The sequence below is a fragment of the Lycium barbarum genome, chromosome 1 (assembly GCF_019175385.1).
Source record: "Lycium barbarum isolate Lr01 chromosome 1, ASM1917538v2, whole genome shotgun sequence".
NCBI classification, from domain to species: domain Eukaryota; kingdom Viridiplantae; phylum Streptophyta; class Magnoliopsida; order Solanales; family Solanaceae; genus Lycium; species Lycium barbarum.
The window spans coordinates 26882008-26892484 of record NC_083337.1 but is presented as its reverse complement, the minus strand read 5'-3'; the positions used below and the strand labels follow the sequence as shown (position 1 = coordinate 26892484).

At 39.0% G+C, this 10477-nt stretch overlaps 2 protein-coding genes across 2 annotated transcripts; both read left to right on the top strand.

Moving 5' to 3' along the window:
* The first annotated feature begins 3746 nt into the window (after positions 1–3746).
* LOC132610788 (protein MAINTENANCE OF MERISTEMS-like) lies at positions 3747–4635 on the top strand. Its single transcript, XM_060325169.1, has 3 exons — positions 3747–4268; positions 4374–4470; positions 4613–4635. The coding sequence occupies exons 1-3, from the start codon at positions 3747–3749 to the stop codon at positions 4633–4635; spliced, it is 642 nt and encodes a 213-aa protein (XP_060181152.1).
* On the top strand, positions 4619–5717 carry LOC132635048 (uncharacterized). Its single transcript, XM_060351298.1, has 2 exons — positions 4619–5041; positions 5134–5717. The coding sequence occupies exons 1-2, from the start codon at positions 4856–4858 to the stop codon at positions 5530–5532; spliced, it is 585 nt and encodes a 194-aa protein (XP_060207281.1). The 5' UTR covers positions 4619–4855; the 3' UTR covers positions 5533–5717.
* The last annotated feature ends 4760 nt before the right edge of the window (positions 5718–10477 follow it).

Here is a 10477-nt window from a genome sequence, read left to right as displayed (position 1 = left end):
AGTAATATTTTGCACACAGTGTTAAATAGTATTGTACTTATTAGTTACTCCATCTGTAAAAGTGAGCTGCTTTTTAAGGGAAAACATGCTCTCTAGAAACCCTAGCTCCCACCGGCATCCATGTCTGTTGGACAGCCTCCACCGGAGGTTGTCTAGGCCCCTACGATTTTCCCGACACAATTAACCTATGTTGGAACTCTCAAACCATTATAAACCCCAAAGCCCTATACTTTCAATACCCATTAAACATGTAACGTATCTACATGACGAGCCTATCATGATGTGGGAAGAAGAAGGTGAGCAAGTGATCATTCGTGAGAATCTGCAGTACGTAGTGATGGGGAAGTTTTTCTATGGATGGCCAGAAGTCAAGGGTTTGCGTAAACCAATAACAAACTAGTGCGAGTTGAAGGGAGAATGCAATATAGGTTTATTGAGAATAGATGTGTGTTAATTCGTTTAATAATACTGGAAGATTATGTTCATCTTCTCTTGACACTAGCGTGTTATATATCCTACAAAAATTGGTCGTATCAAATGAGGACACTGAAGTGGGATCCTCTCTTTGATCCGGATGAGGAAACAATGATTGCAGTTGCATGGATTTCATTTCCTTACATGCCTCCTAATTACTTTGTGAAGGAAGTTGTGTTCCCTTGCCTCTGTTGTGGGGAAGTCTTTACAAGTGGACGTGGTGAGTAGAACCAAAGGAGTACAAGGTATGCAAGAGTCAAGGAAGTCGACATGACATATACATTTCACAGTGACGTTTATGTAAATCCAACAATAACATACCTAGTGTAATTCCACAGGTGAAATCTGGGGAGGGTAGGATGTACGTAGAGCTTACTTCTACTTTTATGGGGCAATGATGTTTATGTAAATCTGTGTGATAATATACACAATATACAACATGTTATTCACACATTGCAGTGGCATTTTTGGGTCCGATGTTTTCCTCCACACCCGTCCGAATCACCTCTAATCTTCCATAAATTTTGTTTATAGTATCGTTCAAGTGTTTACAACCATACCCACTCACACGAGTTCAGTTCAACAACAAAGAAGAAGAAGAGAGAAGAAACAGAAAGTTGGATCCGTTATTGAATGGATGAATTGCAGCCTTCTCGTCCACTATTACTAAAAAACAAACACTTCTTTTTAGGTGTTTAGTTGGAATTTTCTATGTGAATACATATTATGAGGCGTGAAATAAGGAAGAGAATATTGACCTTACCATTAAATCATCAGTTATGATTGAAAATGACTATACAATTTCATTTTTTTTAGACTTCAATTGCTAAACCTAATAATTTGCCAAAAGTATGCCAATAAATGCTTAGAAATGTATATAGGTGTCAATATCTCAAAATATTACTGCTAAAAAAACGAAGTGAATAAAATCAAACCAATATGATATTCAATAAACCCACTTTTTTTTTTTTTTTATATAATAAAACCTGAATTTGTTGAGGAAGATCAGCTGCGGAGGAGACCTCCAAATCATTTCTCAACACCTGTATTGGTACACATATCAATTTAGGACATAAAAATTTATCTCCCATAGTTACCATCAATTAACTAGTGGGTTATTGTTATAAAATGCGTCAAATTTTCCGGATTTTACACAAATTAAGGCATGGTACCTAAAAAGTGTCTAGTAGACACATTGACTTATTTTCAAATTAATATTAAATTTGAAAATAAAATGCGTCAAAATTTCCGGATTTTACACAAATTAAGGCACAGATATGGTACCTAAAAAGTGTCTAGTATTACACATAAACTTATTTTCAAATTAATTTAGGCCGAAAAGAATTGGTGGAGGTGATCAGACAAGACATGACACAACTTCAGTTGACTGAGAACATGACCTTAGATAGGTAGCTATGGAGGTCGAGGATTAGGGTAGCAGGTTAGTAAGTAGTAGGATTCAGTTATTGCGTAGTCTCTTATGCTTCGATGTTTATTGCTATTTAGTGTTGCATTTGTTTTACCAATATTATTCAGTACTCACGCAGTTTCCTACTCGTCGATGTGCATTAACATTTGTTGAAACATTTGCGTGGTAACTTGCTATTTTGACTGCTATACTTTTTGTATCAGCTTCGAAATACTTTTTTGTTCCTCTCACTTTCTTTTCTCTTCTTTCCCTCTCTTTTCCTTTCTTTGAGCCTAGGGTCTTTTGGAAACAACCTCTCTAGCCCACAAAAGCAGAGATAAGGTCTGCGTACATCCTACCCTCACGACCACACTTGTGGAATCGCACTGGGTATGTTATTGTTGTTGTTTTGTATTTATTATGCATGTTGTTTAATTTACACCGCAGCGACCTGTTGTATATACATACAAAATTGCTTTTAGGGTGAAATTAATTATCCACACACCTTGACTAATGGATATCTCTGCCACTGCGTGTTACAAAAAGAAAGTGTATAAAAAGAAAATAGCATCACGGTAGGGAGGCATGGGCTGAGTTAGGGTCCAAGACTTTTGTAACCCAAAAATATATTTTTGAAACTAAAATAACCCATTAAAAAAAAAAGAGAACCAAAATAGGCTTTACGCACTGATTCTGTGCGTAAAAGGACCAAAGTGTAGTTTTACACTTAAGTTCATTTACGCACAGAATCTATGCGAAAAAGCTCTTAAATATACGGGGCCTCCTTCTTCCCCACCACTCGTCCCCCACGATCAAAAGGAAAAAAAAATCAGCCATTAAAGGTGCATTTCCGAGGTCCCACGCGATCAAAAACATCGTTTTTTTGGTTGATTTCCAACCCAAAAGTCAATATTTTTGGTATATTAAAGTTTAGGAACAAGTTTCTTCGCAATAAAGCGGCGTGTAATTCAATTCAAAAACTCAAAATCAAAGCTTCAATCTAGGTATTTTACTATGATTTTTCTATTACATTATTAACCTAAGCATTACTATTGTACAAAAAAAAACTTTTACGCACTTTTTTTGTGCTCAAAATGGGCTGTTTCTGCCCGTTTTTTCATTTTTTTTTAATTTTTTTAATTTCTTTATTTGTTGTTAATTTGTTAATTGTTTATTAATTGCTTATTTAGTATTTGTTAATTGTTAGATTAGTTATTTCAATTGTTAGACTAACAAATTATTTATTTAGTTTTTGTTAAGCCAATTGTTTATTTGTTAATAATTTGTTAATTATTTGATTAGTTAGTTAATTTTTTATTTATTAATTATATGCTAATAATTTATTAATTGTTTGATTAGTTAGTTAATTGCTTATTTATTAATTATATGCTCATTTTTTGCTAGCTAATTGTTAATTTTTTGATTTGTTAATTATTAATCTTTATATCTTTAATTGTTAATTTATTTATATGCTAATTAGAAATTGAAAATCCCTAGTTTAGGATTCAATCCTTTGTATAATTTCTCGGTAAAAGATTACACAACTAATACTACGTATTAGAGATTAATTAAAAAATAATGATTAATTTAAAATGCGTAAAAAATATACCACTTTAATCCTTATTTCATGTATTAATGATTAATTTAAAATGGCTAAAATAGATAGGACACCTCCAGGGAGCGGGGGCCCTTCGACAACAGAGGGGTACTTTATCTACAACATGAGCATAGGTCCCAATATGTATGGGATATACCAGAGGCTATTCCCCCATATCCTCGTGTCATAGATATACTACGTCGGGGCGGTATCTACCAGTGCATCGAGGTTGGTCGGCTTGTGCACGATAGGGTTCTAGTGACGACCATGATTGAGCGCTGGCGACCGGAGACCCATACATTTCATCTCCGCACTGGCGAGACTACCATCACCTTGCAGGATGTCGAGGTGATTTATGGTCTACATATTGATGGACAGGCATTATATAGAGTGGAGCCTCCGCAGCTGTCGTATCCCCAGGAGTTGACTAGGCTCACTGATTTCGTGCCTCATCAGAGGGATATGCATGGACGGAGTCGGTTATTGCGGTCCTTCCTCCATGCTCACTTGCGCCTCGTACATTTGCAGCATCCGATTGGCGAGGCGACGCCTCAGGTTGATGTTGACCGACGTGCTTACTTATATCTTCTCATCATATTCGGGGGCATCATGTTCCCGAACACGTCGGGTGCGGATATGAGTATGAGGTATCTGCTCTTTATTGAGGATCTAGACCAGCTGGGATGTTACAGTTGGGGCGCCGCTATCCTGGCTTACATATACAGAGGATTTGATCGAGCCTCTATGGGCGAGAGGCTTGAGGTCGCTGCATTTAGCCCTCTTCTTCAGGTAATATATTTAAGTGTGTGTAATAAAACACTAAATTTTTTTTTTTGAAACGACGACTGATAAACAATTTTTTTGATGACTATGACAGATATGGGTATCGACTAGGTTGAGACCTTTCAACCCATAGCTGCTCACCCTTCCGATGATTATGTTGCTGAGGATATGCCATACGCGCGGAGATGGTCGCAAGGCCGTACCAGAGGTGTGGAGACGCACCATGTCATTCTCCCGTTTAGGGATCAGTTTGACCGCATGACGGCGCCCGAGGTAAGTTTTTTTGATTTAACATTAGTTTGTTATTTTTGTTAGTCTTTTATTGTTAACTAGTTGAATTCTTTTTATAGGCTTTCATATGGACGCGGTATGATCAGATTTTGAGTCAGTTGCGGGCGTTTTGTAGGGCTGGTGAGCACATGTGGATGGCACAGTGTCCATTGATCCATATGGACATTGTTGAGCATTACGCGCCCGACCGTGTGTTACGGCAGTTTGGGCATGTACAGAACATACCCGCAACTACACATTGGGAGCACACCCACTATACCAGGGACGAGCGTTCGATCGACAATGCGGCATGACGAGCGCGTATGCACCAGGAAGTCGATGCATGGAACACGAGGATGACAACTCTAGCGGCTGTCGGACATGACACTCCGATCCATGAGTACATGACGTGGTGCATGCATATCACTCACTCTTTAATTGCCAACCCCTCGACGCCTCGTCCTGATGGCCGAGGATATGCATCACTCTCAGGAGCGTATGAGGCGCTGGTAAGTTTTATTAGTCTTAAACTTAATCCACCGTCTTATTATGTATTACTTTACGAATTTATTCAATTCTTAATATTTGCAAATATATGCAGCTACGGATGACTCTGATGATACGCCATGAGAGCATTCCCCGTACAGAGTCCATCGACCCTGGGATAGCGGCATATGCAGCACGGATAGTTCAACTTACCGACATTAGTATGACACGAGCACAGGAGTGGCATCGTGTCGATGAGGATGTTCCAGAGCCTGCTCCAGAGCCTGTACCAGAGGGTGTTCCAGAGGGGGTAGGGCTGATAGAGGTGGTCGGGCTGATAGATGTGGTCGGGCTGGCAGATCGAGGTGGTCGGGCTGGCAGAGGTCTAGTAGATGAGCCTGACGATATAAGCCCATCAGGCTCCGTCGGCTACAGATACCCCGTCGACTTCTTCTTCCAGGCCGTCAACTTCACAGAGACCTGGATATACGCCAGAGATGTTTGCACATTATGATCCTTCGTTATCATTTCCACAGGTGCCAGTTAGTGATCTATATATGGGAGACGGAGATGAGGACATAAACTTGGATATTATTTTCGATGACTACTTTCTTCGTCTTATAGCAAGGTCTATGGCACCATCTGCATCTCCGGCTCTGCGGGCCGCTTAGGAGCCCTCTCACATGCTATCTCGGGAGCCCGTCGACACACAGGTTTATTTTTTTACAATAAAATAATGTGTTAATTAATTATTTTATTCATCTAAACTAAATTATTTACATGTATTATAGGTTCATTCTTCTGCACCTGTGGACCCGTCTCCTCTTGTTCAGATGACCCGTCTCCACCTCTAGCTATAGCTTCGGGTAGCGCTCAGGAGACCGTTGAGGAGCCAGCTAAGGAGCCATCTGACCAGCCATCTCAGGAGGCCGTCGACATACAGGTTTGTTTTTTTTTACAAAGAAATAATTTATTAAATAATTATTTATATGTTATTTCATGTTTAGTTTATGAAACATTAAATTGTTTATATGTTATTTCTGGTTCATTCTTCTACTCTTGTGGTCCATTATCCTTCGATTAAGTCATCTCCTGAGGTATCTAATGAGGCTACTCAGGTGGAGACCGCCGCCGTCTCCCACAGGAAGCATATTTTCACCCAGGGCCTGAAGAAAGGATGATCATGGCATAAATCATCCTGTCATTAAGAGGAGGAGAGAGGATCCTGATGATAGTGAGGGTGGTGGGGTTAGGAGGATCCTTAGGCCTTAGGAGATTATGTATTTGTAAATAAAATGTACATTTTATGTTAATATTATATATATTTTTGGGTATTTTTTTTTAATGATAATTAGTTATTTTATTATTTATTGTCGATTAATAATAACTTGTGCGATGTCCTATATTAATTAGAACCCTATAACGACGATCTAAATGTATATGTATAACAAGTTTTCAAACTTACTTCGGAGCACTTTACAACCCCTAAAACGACGATCTAAATGTATATGTATACTTGATGTAATGAGTCGATATTATTGGACACTAAAAAAAATATTAAGTTCTATATAAAATATTTATATTCCGATATTTGGAAACGTGACTAATTTTTGGTCAAAGTATGGAAAAAGCTTAATTTTGAGTTTGATTTCCAAAGAATAAAGGCTGGGGTACCCGGGGGGGGGGGGGGGGGGGGGGGTTTCACGCACAGATTCTGTGCGTGAAAGGACCAAACTGTAAATGTACACTTTGGTCCTTTCACACACAGAATCTGTGCGTGAAGCCTATTTTTTTTTTTTTTTAACGGGTTAGTTTGGTTCCAATTTTTATTTTTTGGGTTAGAAAAGTTCCGGACTCGCTGAGTTAAGGTACCGAAAGGGAATTCATCCGAAACCCTTCTATATAATGTCGAAAATATTATATATATATATATATATATATATATATATATATATATATATATATATATTGGATGTTGAATTCTCTTGGCTTCTTGGCATGTTTAATTCTTTATATTTTGAATCCGATAATTGAAAATCATGGTTCTGTCACTGAAAAGGAGGGGGTGAAGTGGGGTAAGGTGGTGATAGGAATATATACGGGGTCCATTGCATTCTCTAATTCGTTAGACTCAAAAGTTTAAGATGATTAGAACTCTTTAGCAACATTATGACCTCTAATTAATCCTCTTAATTTGAATGATAACTTGAAAGAAAAAAGAATATATATATATATAGGAGGAAAGTACCTTAATGAGGAAGGTATAGTTTTATTAAAATAGTTAAAACAATGGTGGAGTAGTTGGAGGAATGTTAAAGTCTCACCAGCTAGCAAAGGAACATTCTTCTCAGAACCATCTCCAATGGAAAGATACAAAGAGAAGGGAACAAACGAAAAGGAAGTTGAAAGATAAGTAATATTAAGACCCTACCAAGTATCTGATAATATGCCCACACCACCCTATGTCATCATGAAATTTAGAAGACTTTAACTCACTCATTGAATTGGTAATTATTGTTGCATGGAATTCTGCATATTACTGCCTGCCTTTTGATGATTTCTCTCTCTCTATGCATATCTATATTTAGGGTATGTTTGTCAGAAAAATGTTTTTTAATTTTTTCATGTTTGGTTGGTCAAAATGTTTTGAACAATATTTTATCTAGTAAAATAAATTCTTTAATGAGAAAAATGATTTCCCCAATAACAGAGAAAAAACAAGTTTCATAAGTGATATTTCAAGTTCATTGTCTCCTCCCCACCCACCCCACAACCCCAACTCCTATTTCCCATTCCATCCCATCCAATCCCCTGTAGTTTTTTGGTAGATTACATATAAATGTTTTTGGGATAATATTATTTTGTTTATTTACCAAACATTAGAAAATAAGTAAAATAGAAAACATTTTCTTTCATACCAAACACACCCTTAGATATTTTCTTTTTCTTCTATGTATGCTATCCGATATCCTCTGGGCTTTATTTTGAATTCACGTTGTGGAGTCACTGAGTGCAAAGACTGATGAGGAAAAGGGTTAGGGTCCAAATGCTTCCAAAAGGGAGAACCACAACACTACATCCAATTCTGTAACTTAGAAACTTATATATTCTGTAACTTAGAAACTTATATACTCCAAATTAACAAGAAAACAAGGAATAGTAAAATGGAAAAACAAAACCAAGCACCATTCAGGGAATTGTGGCATATTGAAATTAAAATAAACTTACCTACGGATCCGACAATCTCATGATTTCATTTGTAAAGATTCAAAGTAGTAATGGATTGTCTCTTTCAAAAAAAAATATAAAAAGTTGAAGCGATAAGTGTTTATCCCGAATTTGGATAATCAATTAAATTTGTGAGTGGGTATAAGTTATGTGGTTAAGTCTCAATCTACTTGGTAAAAGAAAGATATGAATATAGATATGATGTGAAGAGAGCAATGATAATTGGTGGTTTGCTATATACTTGTATGTTTACTAATGCATGAGTGTTACTTGATTGAAGAAATGTAAGAAATAAACACAACAAATGTGACCGAAATCAGATATTTGAGAGAGAAATTTTGTATATATATTGCTATTACAAAGTGTTCTTGATATGAGGAAGCCAACCCCCTAAAAGGAGGCCAATGCCCCTTATTTATAGTGCTGCCCCATGGTATTCATACAACATAAGAAATAATAAAATAAGGACAAAGTTCTGAGTTGGATTAGGTTGGATTAGGTGGACCGTACGATCTGACACCCGTACGATTAACAGTTGAACACAGTAGGACGTCATCGACGCGTGGCAACCGCACAACGGATCTTCCGGACCACCGGCCTCGGTCAACGGACATACAACCTCGAACAACCGGTCATGGAAGAACCGGACCAAATGACGCCCTTCCTTTACTCCGGTCTAAGCATTTTCGCGGATCAGAATGGGAGCCTTCATGTATGTTCCTGTCCCTTTCTTCTCCGGTCTTACCGGTTTAACGTATACCCGATTTTTACCGTATACAGATAGTCCCCACACTTCCCGGATCGTAAGTTTCTCGGAGTGATGGGGAGTGGATGAATCAAGAAATCGTCGACTCCGTTTGTCCGTAGTTACCTTCTCATTTTGGCAGGAACGGTTGCATCACGTCTTCTTTCCATCGGCCACGTGTCATATCCCGGATGGTTCGCTCTGACAACCGCCGCACGCACGTCGTTTCAAGTCATTCCTCATTAATTATGGGACACGTGACGCCTCCTAATTGGCCGAAAACTGTAACCGCCTAAACCCCATAAGTATAAAACGTCCACTAAACCTTCATTTTTCCATTTGAACACCTTTCAAATCTTCAACTCATTTCCTTTTTGCCTTGGTTTTTTTCCACTCCATTTCTTCTTCTTCATCACATTTGTTCGCCTTTTATACCAAGTTTGTTGTTGATTCATTATTTACTCTACGCAAAAGGAAGCAACTTTGCTCTTCCCTTTTACCAATCTGTTGCTGTTCATTGTTGATTCTCGTCTTCTGACTTCTCCTGTATCGTCTGTTCCTTTATTACCCTTCATTTTCTTTAACTCCTCTTTCGAATCCATTCAACTTCTTCTTTTCATATTTCCAAATGTCTGAAACAACTTCCCATGATATTCCCTCGGTTTCGTCTCAAGGAACCGAGGCTGCCTCCCCTTCTAAGGCAAAGGGCTCCTTCGAGCCCACGACCTCGGATATCATACCGGCCAAAACCAATTTCAACAAAGACTTAGAGGTCGAAAAAACTTCCTCCGTATCCGACAGAGGGTATGACGTGAGACGATACCCCTCCTCTATTACCGAGGATAGGCTTAATCTTGTCCGGTCCGACTGCGGATGGGACAATCGCCCGGTGCGAGTTTTTACCCATGGGCCTGATGAGTCAGTCACCGACCATCGAGAGGGTTTTTTGCATGTCTATACCTATTCCTTCACCCTCAAGCTCGATCCTCCGGTAGATCCGGTCATTTTGGACATGTGCCGGACCTACGACGTGACCTTGGCACAAATTGGTCTGATCGTTTGGAGGGTCGTAGCATGCCTCCGGTTGTTGGCTAAAAATGCCGGGAAGGAGCTCACGCTGGCCCACCTGATACGCCTATACTCCCCGAGGCTGTTCCGGGGTGGCGTAATAAAACTCGCCAAGCGTAGCCGGAATCCATTTTTCTCCAAAATGGACGAAGACAGAGACAGGGGCTGGCTGGAGCGATATGTCCGGGTGAGGACCGAGGAAATTTTCCCAGCCGATTACATGCCTTTCCCGGAGAAGTGGAACAATAAGCGCAAGCCTGAACCCTCAAGTGATTGCTTTTGTACGTTTCGTTAAATTTTGATCCCACTTTCTCACAGTTTTTCTTGTTCATATCAGCCAATGGGTATATTCCTCTGGTCGTCCGGGACCTGAGCGAATGGGTCACTGCACTTCTCAGTCAACATGTTCACGATAACC

What these genes read in the sequence shown, in the direction of transcription:
- LOC132610788 (XM_060325169.1), top strand. Translation starts at nt 3,747, where the DNA reads ATGATTGAGCGCTGGCGACCGGAGACCCATACATTTCATCTCCGCACT. An exon ending in CATTTAGCCCTCTTCTTCAG is followed by an intron (nt 4,269 to 4,373) that starts GTAATATATTTA and finishes GGTATCGACTAG; the next exon opens with GTTGAGACCTTTCAACCCAT. An exon ending in GTCGCAAGGCCGTACCAGAG is followed by an intron (nt 4,471 to 4,612) that starts GTGTGGAGACGC and finishes TTCTTTTTATAG; the next exon opens with GCTTTCATATGGACGCGGTA.
- LOC132635048 (XM_060351298.1), top strand. Translation starts at nt 4,856, where the DNA reads ATGCACCAGGAAGTCGATGCATGGAACACGAGGATGACAACTCTAGCG. An exon ending in CAGGAGCGTATGAGGCGCTG is followed by an intron (nt 5,042 to 5,133) that starts GTAAGTTTTATT and finishes AAATATATGCAG; the next exon opens with CTACGGATGACTCTGATGAT.